A 19,102-nucleotide genomic window follows, 5' to 3' on the forward strand; every position below is an offset into this window, starting at 1 on the left:
CCTGGGGGCGGCGGGAGGGGCGGCTGTGCTGGGACTGCTCCTGCGGGGGTGCTGCTTCCGTCTCCCTCCCTCCTTTTTGCCCCCCATTTCCCCCCCTTTATCTAACGGCTCGCGGTCTTCCCCTCCTTTTTTTCATCTCTCTTTCTCTCCCTCCCTTTTTTGCTCCTGTGGAGATTCCTCGAGAAACCCGCCGACTGCTGCGTGCATTTGCGCTTACTTTGTGGCTGTGATTCTGCCTGCAGAAACGCGGGGGGAGAGCAGCCTTTTCTTGCGGGGTGCTGGAGGCAAGGCGCCTTGGTTTCCAAGTCTGAAATACGCATCCGCGGCTCTTTCACTCTTGGCCTACAGTAAAAGGCGGTTCTTGGGTGGTTTGATGTAGGACTGAGTAAAGGAAGGCATTGTTTGTGCTCCCAGGCCCAGGATTTGTAGGGGTGGGGTGGTCAGAGCCAGGGGTGTTCTCATTGATAGCGCTTAAAGGATTGTGAGATGACACGGCTGAAATTTAGGCACTTGGTCTGCAGTGGGCAGAATGCAGTGGGTGATGGGATGCATCACCCAGGGATGCAGGGATTGAAAATTTTGAGGCTGAAAGTGGCCCATTTAATTTCCAGTTCGGGCCCTCTTTCTGGGCCCATGCATGAGAGCATAGGGCTGGGCATTGAATGAACATTGCAGTTTTTCTTTACTTTTTGTGTTTCACGTGGGTGTTCTGTAAATATGTTCTTTGGTGGAAGGTCTTGAAGTCTATATGTTCGAGGAAGGACCATTTTTCCTTGTTGCCCTGATTACTAGGGTTGGATAGCTACATTACTGGAAATTAGCGGTATTTCAAAGTGAAGGAACAGGACTGTAATTTTTAGTAGTTTTATTTATTGTGCAACAAGGCACCAGGCCTGCTTGGTGTCTCATCTTAAAGAGCTCTGCTCAGACAAGAAACTGCTTTCGAAGGGGCAGGAAACAGGACATGATCTCATTTGTCCATGTATGAGAAACAAAAGAATTGACCTTAAATACTGGCTGGCGGGAGCTGTATGTGGCTGTCAAGTTTTTTTTTAATTATGTAGTCTAAAGAATTTTTCTTCATTAATTTTGTGGTGTTTCGATGTAATTCTGCAACTGTTTTCTTGGGACTAAAGAATCTCAAAGATTTGGGAGTTACTTGAACTGGATCAATGTTCCGTGGAAAGGTGGTTTGGTGATGTGGGCTTGAGAGGTGGCTCTTTAAACTGAAGTGAAAGCTTGGTTCTCTCCTAGGCCACTGCTTGGAGACCAGGATTGAGGCCTCTGCCACCTAAAACTCTGCCTTGGTGTGTGGATATGTTCCTTGTATGAAGTTCTTGGGTTTTGTAAATAATAGCCCATGAGATATGTATAAATTAACATACAGTTGCTTCTGTGAGTCTTGCTAATATAAATATTCTCTGTCTTGGCAGTTTAGTAGTAATTTATAATAACAACTTTGTTCTCATTTAGACTTTCCATAATCGGAACCCTAGTTTTTAGTAGAGCAGAACAGTTACATCAGTCTCCAGTTTTAGCTTGGACTCCTGCTCCAAAGCTACAGATTTATAGGGTGCATCTTCCATAGGTCCTGTTTCCCCACATCCTGGAGTGTGCTAGGGAAAGTGAAACAGGCCCCAGTGAGCAAGGGAAAGATGATGCAATTCAGAAGGGAACTCCTGTGTGGGTTTGGGGCTGTCTGAATGAATGCTGGGTGGCAATTAAGAGAAAGAATGTAAGTCAAAGCAGCGATTATGTTGTATGGGGTTCACTTCAGCCAGGTATCCTACGGTACTGGGAGTACAAGCCCTCTGTTCCAGACCGTTTTCCAGGCTAAGGAATGGAAGGGATGTGAGAACGGAGAGAGGGTAGAAAGTGTCGACTAAATACCATATAAGGGGTGGTGTGGATAAAATGATGAGATAAAAATCTTGCAGAAGAATTAAAGCCTTGCACAGTGTGCTCTTGCAGAGGAACACACCCTTGTGTAGTGGACTGGGGATGTGAGAGAAGGAAAAACGCTCCCCTTCCTTCTGCTGCAGGAGGAGTTGGACATCTTCAAAGGCTCATGGAGTAGTAGAGGGTTTGAGGGGGAGAAACTCCGCCCTGAAAATGCACCACCTTCCCACTAGTTGAGGATGGATGTTGGGCTTGTAATGACGGGACTGCCAGTGGTGATTTACTGGTAGAACCAGTTCATCTTCTGTAGGAAATTTTTCCTTTGCTCAGCTTCATGCTCTCATTGGTTTTTGGGTCTGGGTTTTACAAAACCTAGTAGAAGCTTACGGATGAAAGCAGTGTAAAAATAAAAGCTGAAATTGGTGTGAGGAGGTGGGAGAAAATAATACTCTGAGTATCAGTGAAATGAAAATGGAGTGCACAGGAGTCTAAAAAAATGCATCAAGAGCAGAGGAAGATGAAGTCCTAATAAAAATCAGATGAAGACAGCTTTTATGTCTATGAAGAGCAGGCTAACAAAAATAGACTGTTTTTATTACAAATACCTCAGCCATTACATAACATTCTAAGTAAATGCTAACGAGCTCGTCTGTTACAGATTGCAAACACATACTAAAGGGAGAAACTGTTTAACATTCACATTGTTCATGGTTTAAATTATCTGACACTGTCTTGATTAACGGTAAAATTGGAGTGCAGAATCAACATTACATGTCTTTAGTCTGAAGTATGATAGTGATAAATTTTAACTGATATGTATTTGAAAATAACATGGGCTTCATTTTCAGGGTCTTCTAGCATCAGAGACAGGAAGGACTGCACTTTATATTCAGGTACAACAAAGGCACAAGTACTGCCTGAAGAACTGGGGCATCACCCAGTCCTGGATAACTGAGAGAAGAGGGGTCTCTTAAATACCAATTTAAATCAGTGTACAGCTGATTCCTAAGTGAAATGGCAGCCTTACTCGATTTTACTTAGTTGGGCTATAAAATTGTAGTTTAGCAATGACTAGGCTGCCCATTTTTTGCTGAACGTCTTGCTTAAGTTAGCAAATCAAACTTCCTCTGCTTAGAAAAGCAGCCCTTTTCAGGCTGTCCTGATGAAATCATGTAAACAGCTATACCTTGGTTTAAAATTCATATTTCTTAAGCATGTGACTGTTCCTAAATTTTATTGTTTATAAATTTGAACTTACAGTTTAAATCTATGGTCATAATTTTAAGGAATGTTTGCAGGAGTAATGATTTAGGATGTACTTTAACTGATTTGAACCTTCAGCTAAGGTGGAAGTGCAGCAACATTTTTTTGTTTGAGAAGCCAGTAATTTCCTCCAGTTAAAGACTTGATATTCCTTTAGGACTTCTGTTTCAGCCTCACCAGATATTCCTCTGGAGGACCTCTGTCTTAATATCAATGAATTGGTGCTTTCATTTTGAAAAAGAATAAATATTGTATTTACAGGGCTTGTTTTTAGTCGTGTTTAGGATAGTCTGTGCTTTGTATATAGGTGCACAGCAGAAGTCCTCTAATGAAAAGGATCAAGAACATTTTCTCTTGCCAGTGTTTGTAAATAAGAAAGATGTATTTTAGTGAAAAAAGCTTGCCTTTGGCTTGTGGCATTTCTGAGTGGTTACTTTGCTGGAGTCACCTTGGTTAGGAGATATTTTTCATGCCACAGATGAAGCTATCAGCATGGACAGAGCTTTGTAGGACACACATAGCTTTGGATAACAAACAGTTCCTTGATAAGTATTTTGATAACGTATTGAGCCTGAATTATTTACTGCATGTTGAAAGCAAAGTGTCAAGGGACGTGTGGGATTTTTTTTTTTCTAAGCAGAATAAACAGAGAATCAAGAGCAAGTGAAGATGTTAAACTTCGTCTGCAGCCATTTGGCAGATGCAAGTTAACTTCCACGGAAAATGGATTCTGTAGTGCTGAAAGACAGATGCATAAATCTGGGTATGCTGATAAGGCTTTTCTAATTTAGCTTCTCATCTTTTTTTTTTCCCTTTTTTGTAACAAGGCATGGTCAAATCCAGTCTAAAGCAGTGGGCTGAAGTCAACCCTTACTGTAATAAACCAGTGTGGTCCAGAGCTGTTGTCGGTGTGGTGTTGGCAGCTGCATCTCTTACATGCTGAGCATTCTTTAGTGAACAAGGAGATGTGTCTGTTCCAAGAAATTAGTGAGTCACAGGGAAAAGCATGTAGCCAGAGATCCAGAGATAATGGGCAGCAGGTAGAAGAGACCGTGAGCAGCTCTGAGCTCTCTCCAAGCTGGACCAGACGGAGGAGCAAATTCCACCACCTTTGTATGCACTGAGTGAAATTTTTTTACTGGTGCTGTCAGTGTGTTACAAGCTGGTGCATTTGGCAACCCTGGCTCTCACTATCATGGTGGGAGTATCTTAAAAGCCTTCAAAATACGCTATAACATCTCTTTAATACAGAGAAGAAATTATTTTTGATGCACATGAGTCAGGTTAGGAATATGGTAGGAGTAACAGGCAGCAAAGAATTCAGGCAAGGTGAGAAGTTTTGAACGTGGTGACAAATAGCTTAATTCATTACATAACTGATTAGAGTAACTGTTCTGAACTTTTTTTTTTTAATAATGGTGGGGTTGTACAAGTCTGTACAAAACTGTTTGTTCTGTAGGTTTCTACTGTTGAGTGCTTCCATCTTCAGGTTGGACCCTTCAACAACAAAAAAAGGTTGAGAAGATGAACAGAAAAGAATTGGGGAAAAAAAGCTAGCAAAGAGGGGATTCGTTTTGGCACGTGTTCTAAAGAGTGGAAGTTGTTAAGGATGTAGCCCTAGAGTGGTTCTTGTGCACTGTCAAAATATTCTCAAGGAGCTCATGAACAGCGGAGCTTGCCTGAACATTATTTCAAAGCAACTTCTAACAAATTTCCAAAATAAAACCTCAGATGTAATTATTTGTTATTTAAGGATTAACTTAGGAATAAGGGCTTTGGAAAAACAAGTTATGTATAAGAATTTTTACTTATTTGCAGTTTAAAAATGCAAAAAAGTATGATGTGGAGGGAAATCCACTGCTCAAAGTTGTGGTTCCTTGGGAAGAATGCTGAAAAAAGGTGTCACTTCCTCTGTGAAGAAATATTAATTATTTCAGTAGGGCTTGGAAATTGTGGTAAAGGAGCAGGAAATGGAAGTTTTGAGATTCCTTGAATTATTCACAGCAAGAGTGGCTTAACTTTTTTTTCTTAATCTGTCCTGCCCTCTTCCACTGTCCAAGTCTGCATGGGGTGGGTGGGAAGGGTTGAAAATACGCCACCTGTTCAATGAGGCTTTGTAATAAAGTGTAGGGGCTTTTGGAGTAAGTATTAAAGTGAAAGGGAAAAATGACATAGTGAAAAGATGGGTATTGGCTGTAAATGGCTGCAACTTCTGTTCATCTGTCGGGAATCTGGTCTGTTTTCATGTACTTACTGATTTTCTTTCATCAGCTTCCTAAAAGAGGAAGCATTTTGCACCAACTTATCACTGGGACTGACTTCAGGAGTCGACTTCAGGAGTCAACTCCGGGTCACCTCAGCTGTTTCTGGTAACTTCCCCCAGACAGCACCTGCAGAGGAGCAGATTCTGAGCCCGGCTCAGCCTGCACTGGAGTCAGACGTGTCAGCAGTTGTCAGGCTGCTTCTGTAGCCCCACCGTGGATTTGTCTTTTACCCCCCTTTTCTCAGCCTGACACAGCAGCCACTACTCAGGATGCCACCAAGGAGGCCACTCCGTATGTCACTTTGGGTGTGGGAAGAAGGGGTTTGCTGATATTTTTGTCTTTTCAGGCTTCTGCTGGATAGTGTGATTCAGTTGAGCAAGAAACAGTGGTGCTTGTGACAGTATGCTAAGTGTGTTTGTAATTTTTTAAGGGACTGTTTGTGTTCCTAACCATTAACAGATGCCTTTACAGAGAGCTGCTCTGGTCTGGATAAGCTGATCTAAATTAGCTGTTAAGAAGCCTGGTGAATAGCTGTAATTTTTTTGGTTAAAAAGACTTCTGACAGGTAAGACAGGTCATGTTAACCTTCTGTATTCAGAGAAGAGTGCTACCTACCAACCTGCTGTTGGAATCCTGTACTTTGATAGCAGGTACACAGCTTGTTTCTGCAAGATTTTGCTTTAATTTATTCCCTTATCTTGTGCTCAAATAGGCAGTGATTCAATTTTGTGAGCTTTGAAGTTTTCTCATTCTTCCAAATAATGGAAATTTCTTTAATAAATGGTTTTGCAAATCTTAAAAATAAGTCTCATTTGGCATCTGCAAGTTGAAAAGCTAATTGGGTGAAAGCACTTACATTGTTCTGTTCCCAGAAAGAATGAAAATGCATATCATTACGATGCTCTCATTAATTCTATAGAAACTGTTTTTGGGGTTTTTTCTGGTCCTGGCTTCCTTCCAGAACTTCCAAACTCCTGCCTCAATTAAAAATTCACAATTTGTAAAGTTTCTTAACCAACTGCATGAAACTGGAAAATCAAAAATCTGTCTTGCAAAAAATTTGCTTAATGCTTAGTGACAAAGAAGTCAGAAGAGACTTGTAAAGTCATTGTCAGGCTAAGAAGAAATAAAATAGCCTGCTCTAGGAGTGACCTGCGAAGAAATCTGGGATGTTAGGTTTTCAGAAAAGAATACATTTTTAGTTGAAATGTTTGATAATCTAGTGAAACGTCTAAACTGTAATCTGTGTCTAAGGATTATCAGCACATGGCCAGAGTAGCTGTGTTGGGTTAGTGCATCGGCTTTGTGCAGTGCTCGTTCTGACTTAGATGGGACATTCACTGTCAGTCTCTTTACTGGAATGTCTTGAAAAATCCTTTCTGGCAAAGAAAGTTGGATAATTTGAAAATGGGCTGGCTGGCACTTGAAGGAATGCTTCTAATACAGTTACTGGTAGTTACTCCTCATTTGCACTTGAGCTGTGGTTGTGGTGTTAAGTTTCTCTCCACTGGTCTGGTTCATATAGAACAAATGAGTAAATGAACTGGACATTTGCAGTACCAGTGGAGGCTGTGCTGTATTTACCTGGTCAGTATATTCCATGGTGTGGTGTTCTCATAGCCTACAGTTTGTAGTCTTTTCGGCCTCTGGGAGCTTTTTATTCATGTGTCAGCGAGAAATAAGATTTGTTTTGCATTGCTGCCTTGCTGTGCCTCAACCCAAACTGGGAATTGCTCTGAAAAGAACTGGAAACTTGTTGGACAAGTCTGATGGTCATTTCTTTTGGAGTCTGCAAGCAGACATGTGGAGAACTATTTCATTAAGCATGGTTCCACATCACCTCCATCATCAGTGGGAAGCTCTCTGGGACAAAGGCAGCCTTACAAAACTGTGACTGTAAATACAGAATAAGATATGCTGGATGAGTGTTGAGGCTGGTGTGCTTCTACCAGGATCAGTGGACCATTCCAGTAGACAGGAATGCTGAACCCAAGTGTGCATTTGGTCTAATGGCACATCCAGGGTTTCTGATTCTCACGATTTTGTGATGCCTGTGCAATCAGGTTCACAGCTTCAGCCTTTAAGTCCATTCTCTTTAGTATTTGAATGTAAGCCAGTTGCATCCGTCTGTTAGCCTAAAGAACTACTCCTCATGTTACAAAGAAGTTTGAGAAAAATTACCAAAGTAAGTTTTCTTTACTCAGAAGCCAAATTCAAGTCACTTCTATCTACGTGTTTTAAGCCAGTCATCAATTTTTTTTTGGCTAAGGATTTGATCCTCAAGGCTTAGTGTGGACATCATGTGTTTCACTTCTTCAAGGTACTTGACTACCCGAGTAAGTATGGGAGAGGATTTCTGTAGGAGTCTTAGTTGCTTAAAAGTGCTGCTGTTTTAGGTGGCAGATGTTGGGTTTTCAGTTCAGAATAGTAGAAGAGCTTTCGTTAAAACTCTCTGGTGATACTTGTACCATTTTTATTTATTATCTAACCTCTGTAAATTCAAAGAATTGCCAGACACCAAATTCACTGAAGGGACTTCATTAACTTGACCTAGTTTGATACTCCACTTTGATAATTGATATTTTTTTAAATCAATTTTTATTTTAATTGTAGTTATCATTAAAATACAAATAACAGCAATTATAAAGTAAAGTAATTATACAGCTAAAGCAGACAGAAGTATTACATCTTCTGCATGTGCAGTAGTTGAGAACTGAATATTTTTAGGGAGGAGCTTACTAATTTCAAGGTTTTAAGAATAGCTGTATTTATGCTTGAGTGCATCTCTGCATTATCTCCTTACTTCCTTGTAAAAGGCAGAAGTAAATGTTAGCTGTGTTGGTGAACAGCTTCCCTTATCCAGAAAGCTGGAGACCAAAATACGGGCCATTGGTGTAAAACATGGAAGAAAGTGACAAACATTGAAAGCACTGAATTCCTGGGTAACTGCATTGTTGTAGGTGATATTTAGATAGTACCTGTCAGAATATTGAACGCCTTTATTTGATGCTCTGAATATAAATATGCAGAAATATTAGACTAAATTAAATGAAAACTGCCCTGTATCCCCCCCCGAGTTCTTAAATAGCTGCACTGGCATCATTCTGCCTGTGAGGGGAGGGAACTGTAATCTCTCAGTTACCTGAGGTTGCTTAAAAAGGAGAAGATTTCATAAGCAGTACAAGTATCAGAAATTATCTTAGCTGAAAGAAAGCAGCTGTGGGACACATGAAAATATTCCATGCATTTTTGACAATTTTATTGCCAGTGTGAGTTTAACCTGTCTGTGGCTTTTTAATCCCTTGTTATATGGACACATTTAAGTCATGCTGATTCTGATTGATTCTACTGACCAGGCTTCTTCTGGCAGGGCTGTTCCGCAGGATTATGGTTTCTGTGCATGTCCAGTGAAATATTCATGCACATATAGTTAAATGTATATTAAAATCTATGGAAAGAGGCAAATTTGAGGTTTGCTGTAGTTGGATCTGTGGGGTTTTTAATTATTTTTTCTTCTCAAGAAAGCACTGGGAAAAAAAATGAATAGAACTGAGAGATTTTTTTTTTTCCTGCAGTATGTGTCCTAAAAGTTTGGTTAGTGCCATGTTAGTCTTAAAATGCTCCTAACAAAAATCCCCTGAGCTGTTGTGGTTCATTGCTGGTTTTCCTGTTGGCAAGCCAGGTTTTAGGTGATCAGTATTTCTCCCAAAAAAATCAGTTCAGCAAGTTGCCTTGCAGGCTTTCTAAGGCAGCAGATTTGCTTTCTCCATAGATTGCTGGTTCAAAGTAATATATGCTTTGTGGTGAAGTTAGTTTCTGTGTAGACTTTTTTTGTGGGTGGCTAATTTGGGTTGTTTTTCATTGCTTAGCTTAGTAGCTCTATTTAGACTGTTGTTGGATGTCTGTTAGAATGGATGCAGACATACTTGTGGATGCTCATTTCTGGCATCCACAAACTCCATTTTTAAAAGATGCATCTGTGGGATAATGCCCTAAAATGGCTGTCTTCTGACATGGTCTGTTTTCCACCTGACATACTTAGTCTCGGTACTGTTTTGGAATGACTTTCTTAGGCTTTAAAGAGAAGTTATTTGAAGAATGATTGCACTAGCAGAGCCTGCTTTGCTACAGCTTTGTCTCAGGATGGATTGTCTTGGTTCTAGTGAGCAGAACTAATTTTGATTTTTTTTCCATTTGGGGGCTATTAACTCCTCTGTAGGTTGTGCCTGTCCTACAGTTCTCCCACTGAGGTGATGGGTGCAAAGAAGGTAGTGATTAAAGAGTTTTCCTACTCTGCTTCCAGTCTCCATGGATTCTATAGAGTCAATGCAATCAGTGCATTGTGTACCCTCTTTCAAGCTCTGCTGAGAACCAGTGAGCCCAAAATCTAGGTGTTAGTGATGCTTTCTAAGGAAACAAAACTTGGTGTAGATTTTGTTCAAGAATGAATTGTAGTGAGATCTACCCAGAACTCTTTAAAGATTTGAAGAGCCGTGATGGAGGTACATGAAAAACAAGCTTGAAGTTCCCAAAGTTTTCCTGCAATTTTCAGCCTGCTTAGCAGGAATCTGCTTGATAATGAACCTTGCTACAAATGGCACTTGGAGGGAAGGGAAATCCTGACTTGAGAGGCTTTATTAGATACTTAGATTTGACAGAGACTTCTTTGCTACCCAAGCATTCCTTGAGGTTCTCCAAGCTTATTTTCATGTCATATTAACCTGACTAGTGCTGAAGTTCTTAAGAATTCTTAATAGTGGGCTAAATGGCCAAAACGTTCATTTGTTTTGTTGTTACATTTTTGTAAATAAAAATTTGGCTGAAAGTGTTGGTCCCAGAGTGGTACTTTGGGCACTACAAAGTTGAAATTGTAAGGTCATCAATAAGAGGTTGTTGATGTGTATTGTCTATAAACATCCATGTCAGAGAAGTGAAGTCAGTATGTTTAATTGTAACTCCATTATTTATTTGTGTGCAGCCTTCTCTGTGCAAAACCACATCCAAGACCCATATATTCAGTAATTGCACAGTATTGTGGAATGTGATTTTAAATAGAGTTCCTTGATAATGGGTTACAAAAAGCATGAAGAAGGCTTTCCTGGGTTCCAAGTACTTTGACTACAGTATCTTCTGTTTCTTTGTTTTAAATCTGCATTATATTTCTGTAATTGATTTAAGCTGGTGTCTTTTCTGAAGATCACACAGTTGTTTTTCAAAAATTAGTATCTAGCTGGAGATTATGCCCAGGTTTTTCAGTAGCAGGCAACTTCAGTTCTAGAATCTAAATCTGCCAGACTTACAGTTGAAATTAAATCTTTCTGTCTGAAATTTTTAATGCCACATTTTTGCATGCAGTGAAATTTTTTTGAAATTACTAACAGTGATTTGGGAGCATCTGCCTCCAACACCTATTGAATATGTGGTAAAAACCGTTTAATTTTGTTGTTTGGGGTTTTTTTAGTTTTGTGTTTGTTTTGGGGGGGCCGGGGGGGGGGGTTGTTGGTTTGGGGGTTTTTTTTAGTTGTATTTGGTTCCAGGATTTACCAGAACCACATTGTTCAGTATCCCAGAAACAAAGCTATTCTTAGAAAAGTGAAGTTATGCCTGGATACAAATAACAGATTTGTATATGATGGTTTTTATCCTTTAACCACTTTCAGTGTGCTTAAAATAGTGTACAAAAATTCTTCCTGGATTGGTTTCTTGGTTTCTGTTTGAGAGAGGTGCTAATGTGTCCCAGTTATGAGTAAACTTCCATGTAGTATTTTTTGTGATGTTTCCCACTTCACAGATGGGCATTTGAGGCACTGAGAGAGTTCAAGGTACTAGGAGATATCTTCAGCTGGTTTGAGTCTTGAGTGATGGTGCTCTTTGCCTGAAGTCATTCCAGTTCATCTTTCTCCATGTTTGGCCAAAGTACAGCCCTTGGGATAGAGGTGACAGGGAGTAGATATCCTTGCTGCATTGAATAGGAATTGTGAGAATTATTCCAGTATTTGCTTAATGTTTTTAAGACTTCAAAGCCCTGGGAAACTCCTGTACAGGCTACCTGTTCTGATTGTGTGCTTGTAGGCTAAGTAGGGGTGGGGGTTTAAGATGAAAGGACTGTATTAAAGCTAACTGTAACACTGCTGGTGAAGTCTCTTGACATGTTAGGCTTGTGTAAAAAAATTCAGACTTTTTTTGTCTAGGTAGGGGTTTAAAAATGCAGTGTGTAAAAATATGGATTGAGAGAGTTTGTCATCTGGTCAGACAAGAGTTTCTGAGTTAAGTTGTTAAATGTTTTATTCTTCTTACCCTTCAGTCCTCAAAAGTGACCTCAAAGCATGTAATATTTTACCTTGTTTAATCATGTAAGACTTTTTTCTGAAGCAGAGGTGACACCTTTTTGAGTCTGCAGTTGGCTCTGATGGAACACTGTGCAAAGTTCACAGACATAATAAATTGTATCATGGAATTCTAAACAAGTCATTTAGATGAGTTCTGAAATTATCAGGAGGGCTAGGAACTTAGTGGAAAAGGCCTGTGTGAGATGTGTGGGGGTTTTACTATTACTTTAAAAACATGTTTTTGCAGTCTGGAATATACTGCATTCAGTTTGTTCTTGTACCAGCTCTAAATGTCTGAGAGGGTACAAAGGGAGACCAGGATATCTAGAATTTGTGGCAGCTACTTTGTGTGCTATTTTCTGTACACAAGCTTCTGAGTTCCTTGCAGAATCTAAATAAGTCAACCAGTTGGAGTCTGAAAAAATAATCTGGTACAGAAATTACAGTAATAATTTTAACCCTAAAATCTTAAGGCCATGGTGAAGGTCAGTTAACTTATTTGATAACATTGCAGGGCAGCTAAAAGGTAAATGTTTGCTCCAGAATCCTGGGAGCATTATGCTTTCTGTAATTGTGCGTAATAGTAGCGTGTAATCAGTCAGAATGAACAGCTGACTTGCTTAAATTTCTTAATAGTGCAGTGAACCCTGCCGAGTGCCATTATGGCTTGTACTGTTCCCTGTCCTTCTGTTGGCTGTCACTGTGCTTACTTAGCTTGGGTAAGTGCTTCTGACATCTTTTGTGTGTTTTCAGAGGTGCACACAGCTGCCTTGTGTTATTCACAGCACAGAGCCTAAACCTAGTCCACAGCAGCACTTCACTTCTAAAAAATTGACTAATAATAACAAAATATATAAATGTTGGGCAAATTGAGAATCACGTGGGGAGGAAAGTACTTGCCAGTGTATTGTATACACAAGTTAAATGTGTCCTGTGTTGAAACACCTTGTAGGTGGTTCTACTGAGGGAGTGATTGCAATGCCCAGGTATGGGAATGCAGCATATACAACTAAAGCTTGAATGAAAAGGCAGAGGTTTGGAGCTGGGTAGTTTTACATGGCTCAAAATCGTGCAACTATCTCTGCCTGTGTGTTGTTAGATGGCACTGAGTGCTTGTTTAATGTGTGACTTGGCAGGTATGTTCGTAGAAGGCCACATGGGCTCTTCATAGGGAGGATTTGTCATCCCTGGCTTGAGTACCTGGTCTAAAGTCTTAATTTTGCAAGAATATCTTCTTTGGCAACCAGTATCAGGTCTAAATGTAGTTAAATATATATATATATATTATATTACTGAATATATTGACCTGCCTAATTGAAATTATTTATTTTGTGCAAATCAGATTACCAAGGAACGTGCAGTTTTAATCATTGTAAAATACTCAGTTTATTTTTCTGTGTAGTATAAGTTTGGAAAAACTTGTCAAACTATGAGTTTTAATAGTATAAAAAGCATAGAGCTCAATAGTAATGAGCAGACTAATTTTTGTAAATTTAACATAAAAAGGTATTTTTGGGGAATGTGTTCCCTGTCTTCTGTTCTTGAAGCTGTCAAGCGTTTTAGAAAGAACGGTTGTTACAGTTAAGATCTGCCCAAGTATGAAGTCTGTCTTGCTCTGTAAAGAGTGTTATGATTAAGATTTTCCGTGTTTCATCTCTACCAGAGGGGCAGGCTTTGGAAAATATGATCAAAGATTATCTTAAACCACCTCAAATTGCTTTCTGCTCTGTCTGCATTGTTAGGGCTTTGCTGGTGTTGAGAATTTTTTTGTTAAAAAAATGACCCAAGTTGTCTTTTGTTTGTTTGTTTTGTTTGCCAGCTTTTAGACTTTTCACCATTGTGAAGCTACTTCTTGTTTACAAACTCCTTGGCTGGGATGAGTCTTGGGCTGAAAATTAGAACTCTGTATGAGTTGTTTGCACTTGAAAGAACGTGTGAGCATAATGATTATAGTGTATGACTTGGTACAGTTATACGCTCACCTGAAACCTGGATTGCCACCCTGTGCTCCTGGCACTTATCTGCCCAGCGCCTTCTCCGACACTCCCGAATGATTGCGGTGGACTCTTTATGATAAATACCGAGGCTGGGAGCAGAGAGTAACAGAGGAGTCAAAGGGACAGAGTCTGCCAGGTTCTTTCACAGACATTTTACTGAACACCTTATGGTAAACTTGAGTCTCCGTATAGAAGAAAAGGCTGATGCAGAGCCTCATGTCTGATCTAGACTCCAGTCACACACGTGGCTGTTAGGCCATGCCTCATCTATCCAAAAAAAACTACACTGGGGCTGCAAGGTTTCACTGGGAGCCAAAGCTCACTACTCAAATATCTTTACAGGAAAAAACCCACCCAGTCTGATACATGAATTTAGGCAAGCTTATCTTTGGAGTTATCAGCTGAGCAGATTTGAAACAACCATTCCCTCTCCAGGCTGCCCCGATACTTATTTGCAATTCAACATGTCAAGCTTTGCCCATCGGTATTATTCATGGCCAGACTACTGCTTTCAGCCTGTCTGGAGACCTGAATCCAGGCAGACACATTTATCAAGCTGAGTCTAGATAGGAGCACAGGGTGGCAATCCAGGTTTCAGGTGAGCGTATAACTGTACCAAGTCATACACTATAATCACTATGCTCACACGTTCTTTCAAGTGCAAACAACTCATACAGAGTTTTAATTTTCAGCCCAAGTCTCTGATCTGCTTGGTGGGTTGGGCCGCCCTGCTCCCATCCCATATTTCATATTTTTGGATGACACAAAGAGTAACTAACTGTTGGTGTAACACTTGCTGTTGAAATAGTCAAATGCTGACTAATCTGGAAGAAGAATCTGGGAGTTGCTGTCTTTATGTGAGGGGAGAATGTATTTCTTAGCTATGTATATGTGGCCCCATACAAGGCTGGAGATTGTCCCCTTTGCAGCAGTCTGCATGGATTGTAATAGAATAGCTTCTGGCCCAAGTTACGCTGAAGCTGAACCATCCCAAAGTTATTTGCCATCTTAATTTCTTTTCAGTCATGGCTTGTAAATTGAAGTAGAAGGCAGAGGAGGATGAGAACGTTATCATGCCTATGTAAGTGAAATTTCCATGGTCTTTTGACATTGCTTAATGTCTATCATGACCAAGTAAGTGCTTTGTTCTTTAGACTGCTTGTCATTGCAGACTCTTCTTTAATCCATGAGCACCTCACATGTGAATCAGGTTCCCTTTGAAGATCTGCAGCTCTGAGTTTGACATGGGAGTTTGATCACTGAAGAGTTTGAGCAGGATGTCTTGATTCTTGCTGCCTGCTTTTAGAAAGAAACGCAAGTTTTGAGCATATATAACTATTCTGGAATTCAAATGGAAATATATTAAAAAACTGTTGTTGTAAAGAGGGTAGCAGGATTTTTGACTAAGATAAATCAACTGTATAATAATGTTCTGTTTGAGTGAATGCTCACTTGTGTTCTTGCCTGGTGATGAGCAGTGGCGCTGCAAGTTCCTTCCAAGAACTTCTAGTGAATTATCACTGTTAATAACTGGGTTGTTTTTCTCAAGGCCTGTTATTCTGGGGGAAGGAGGGAGGAGACGGATGACCCGCTCCAACAGCCCTGTAATTTACTGCTGCAGGAAGAACTGGTTTAAGGAATTCTCACTCTCCCTCTCTGAGCATACTGTGTTCTGGTTTTGACAAACAAAAAATTCTCACTCTGTGTATTTAGTTTCTCTGGCTGCTGTGTTCGTGATGATTTGGAGGGGGAAAGCAAATTCCAGAAATACTGTACTGCAGTAAGTGTTAATTGTGTTTCAGTACTTGGCTTCAGCAGTACATGAAGTCATTGAGCTTCCCCAGTGGGGAAGGAGCTGCTGGTGGAAATTCTGTGTGTTTGTGGGGTTTGGGATTGGGTTTTTATTATTCATTTTCTAGTGAAGTCATGGATGGTATTTACTACTTTAACAGCGATGTTCATTAAGTGCTGACCCTCCTGATTTTGTCACATTCAAATTAAAGAGATGGAAATACTTGAAAATTCCTGGTGTTACGTAAGGATAAGGTTTCTGGAGTTAATGCATTCCTTGGCTTCCTGCAGTATGCTTAAATGAAACAGTGCTAATGGTGTTAAATATGCTGTCCACTTCTGCCCTGTGAAGTCTTGACTTAAGTGTTGGCTCATATTCAAATTGCTTTTCTGTTGTTTTTCGTTACAGGCAGATTTTGAGGAGTGAACGGGAGGTACCAGACTCGATGAGTTTCCAGCGAAATGTCGGAAAAGTCAGGCCAGAGTACAAAAGCAAAGGATGGAAAAACAAAGTATGCAACACTCAGTCTGTTTAATACTTACAAGGGAAAGTCACTGGAAACTCAGAAAACCACAGGTGAGTAAGCTCTCTTTAGGGTTGCATTCTTTCAGTTTCATCGTTCCTGCAGTGCTAATTAAGAGTGCAGAGTATATGAGCACTTAACCACAGCATGGTTTTTCATAACTGCTTGGTACAGCAGTGAAGTGGAAGGATTGTTGAAGGCAGCATTCCTTGTAGTTTCTGGTTAGCTGTAAACAAGCGTATCAGTTCAGAGAGACAGTGCTTGCAGTCTAGTAGGAAGTAGAATGTGGATAAATAAAGACATGTCATTCCCCAGCTGTGCATTTTACTGCACTAACATTTGCCATACTGGAAGTGTTTGATTAAGGAGAAGGCAAGGCTCACTTCAGCTCAGGGGCTTTGATTTTTGGACAGCCACTGGATAAAAATTATACCGCTATCTCAAATAAGGTGATAGTGAGCCTGCTTTTTCATGAGTCATTAAATGGAGAAGGAGGGGGAAATGATGTTCTGAAGGTTTTGAACTTGACTTGACGACATAACTGCCTAAATCATGTGTAAAAGAGAAAAAGTGTGCCTAAGCTTGTTAAAGTTTGCCACAATATTCTTTTTAAAGGTTGAAACTGAGCTGTTTGTTGTGATACAGCTTATCCAGGGCAGTAACTTGTACTTGTTCCCTCAGTTGGTTACTTGGTAGGTTGAATATTCTGTGGGGTGCATTAGCTTCGTACTTGTGGTCTGGAGTAAATAAAATTTGTAAGAGTGTTTTTGCAAGGTCAGCATCTGCCAGCTAAATTTGCAGCAAAAAAGAAATGCGCTGGATCCATAGAGGTATTCCTGTACTCATCAATGTACATTAAGCTCACAGAAGAGCAAGAGAATAATGCTTGACAAAATCTTGGAGGGTATTAAGACAATATCACATTTTAAATGGCTTCTTTAGCTTTCTGTCACTGAATGTTGTGTATAAAGGTGGGGCCATATATCCTCTTTAATCTCTCGAACAGGCTAACCATAATGACTCACTGTTCAAAAAGTACTCCAGTTTTCCCAAACCAAGTGTTTGCAATTCCCTTTTTTAAAAATTAAATTCTGAAGCATTTTAAATTCTTAATTCTTATACTCTTAAATTTTTCTGACTTACAAAACATTATGTAGCTCTGCTTAAAAACTGTCTGCTAAATAGCTTTGTTAACTTGCACTTCCTGTTCTGGTACGCAGTTGCCGCACGCCATGGATTGCAGAGTCTTGGAAAAGTTGCTATTTCCAGGAGGATGCCTCCCCCAGCTAATCTGCCCAGCCTCAAAGCAGAGAACAAAGGCAACGACCCCAATGTGAACATTGTGCCTAAAGACGGCACAGGATGGGCTTCAAAACAAGAACAGCATGAAGAAGAGAAGTAAGTGACCACTGAGCTCTAGCTTGATTTGCTGTGCCATTTCTCTCAGGTTTGCCTACACTAGGGATTGGCAGGGCCTGGGAAGAAATTGGCTGCACTGGACTGTCCTCAGGGTAGTTACCAGAGAGGAAATAGCACCACTGTTAAGTTCTGTGAGGAAGAATCTTGCCAGTAGAGGGCTAGTAAAAAAAAAACCTTGCACAAAAAAAGCCCCTCACATTTAAGTTGAAAATGTTCTGCTTATAAATTCTATACAAGGGGAAGAGTATTTCTGTGGACGTGTAAGTTTTGATGTCTGTTGAAAGGAAATGCTACAACATGTTTTTGTAAGATCAGTGTCATCACCTTAAATAAAATGCTCTTGAAATTCTAGGTACATGGAAATTCTCTTGAAACCCCAAGGAACACAGCAGGAAAATTAGATAATAGCTTGCAAGTTTGTGAGAGTATGCAAAAATCTACTTAATTGTAATTGTTGTGATGTATAGCAGAGAAAACTCAAAAATTCTTGGTTTGTAAACATTTGTTTAAATCTCTGCTTTGTTTTCCTTATGGTTCTTAATATTTGCACTTTATTTTTTTTGGCTAGAATGCCATAAATTCTACAGACTTTCAAAATTTTTTTATCTTAGACTCTACGCAGTTAATTCACTCTCCTCCAGTATGTGCTGTGAACAAGACAGAAGTGGTGGCAGTGTTGATGCATTGCTGTATACCTTGTATGATATAACTTTTCCCATACTCAGTGCAGTTTCATGTGCTAGATTTGTTTCACATTTGTACAACTAAAGAAAGTAGAATGAAAGGATCATAGAATATGCTGAGTTGGAAGAGACCCATCAGGATCATCGAGTCCAACTCATGGCCCTGCAGAGAAAGAAACTAAATAAAAACTGAAACTTTTCAGTTTCTAATTGGGAAGTATTTTAAAGCAGGTTTTTTTTTTTGCCGTGTAAGCTTAAAATTGGATGTGATTCTCACTGCATAAGTAGAAGCAAGGTTTAAGTGTTAATTCTTTCCATACAAATTGTTCTGAAAAACACTGGAATGTACAGCCAGTGGTTGTATGTTTGCTAGTGCTTGTGAAAGCAAAATATGAGGTCTAAGAGTTTCCTTTGCCATCTTTCTATCCCTTTATTTCTCTTTGTATATGTTCCTGCATTTAAATATCAAGTTTTGACATCTCTCTAAAAAGCTGTTAGACTTCAGGAATAAAGTGTTTCTGTTTAGCCTTTTATTTTAAGCTTTTGAAGCTACAGATTTACAGTTTTCTGCCCTGTGTTTTGTTTGGTACTTTAACAACATCTCCCTGTACTTCAAGGTCACTTACACTTTGCCCTGTTAAGTCTGTGTTGAGCTGGTAGCTTGTTTGACTAAAACAAGCCTTCCATGGCCATGGGTTAGAAGAACATACCAGTAGTTGATTTTATGTTTAAAAACAAGTAAGAAGCTGTCCCTTATCTTCAACTGGAGGTTGTTTGCCTTTGTATTTTCATATGTTTTACTCTGATAAAGGCCTTGGAGTTCGCATGCAAGTAAAACTAGTGAGGGAAAGATTTGTTCCCAGGAATTGATATGTAAGCCCAGGCCATGAGTAAATTCTCCTAAATTTCGACCATCTGATGTGTTTGTTCAAA

At 39.8% G+C, this 19,102-nt stretch overlaps 1 protein-coding gene across 15 annotated transcripts in view; it reads left to right on the forward strand.

Annotated features, from left to right (window-relative positions):
• The window catches only part of PRRC2C (proline rich coiled-coil 2C), a 70,589-nt gene that overhangs the window by 561 nt on the left and 50,926 nt on the right, over nt 1-19,102 (forward strand). For 14 of the 15 annotated variants that reach the window (XM_042029754.1, XM_042029764.1, XM_042029748.1 and 11 more), the window contains exons 2-3: nt 15,953-16,120; nt 17,288-17,465. In XM_042029754.1, the coding sequence (XP_041885688.1) occupies nt 16,006-16,120; nt 17,288-17,465 (293 nt within the window). In that variant the 5' untranslated portion in view covers nt 15,953-16,005. Of the gene's footprint in view, nt 1-14,635; nt 14,834-15,952; nt 16,121-17,287; nt 17,466-19,102 lie in introns of those variants that run through there. The other variant, XM_042029750.1, reaches the window with a different exon arrangement.

Source organism: Corvus kubaryi, unplaced genomic scaffold (assembly GCF_017639235.1).
Source record: "Corvus kubaryi isolate FWS band 111438036 unplaced genomic scaffold, C.kubaryi_AGA036_p1.0 37334, whole genome shotgun sequence".
Taxonomy (NCBI): domain Eukaryota; kingdom Metazoa; phylum Chordata; class Aves; order Passeriformes; family Corvidae; genus Corvus; species Corvus kubaryi.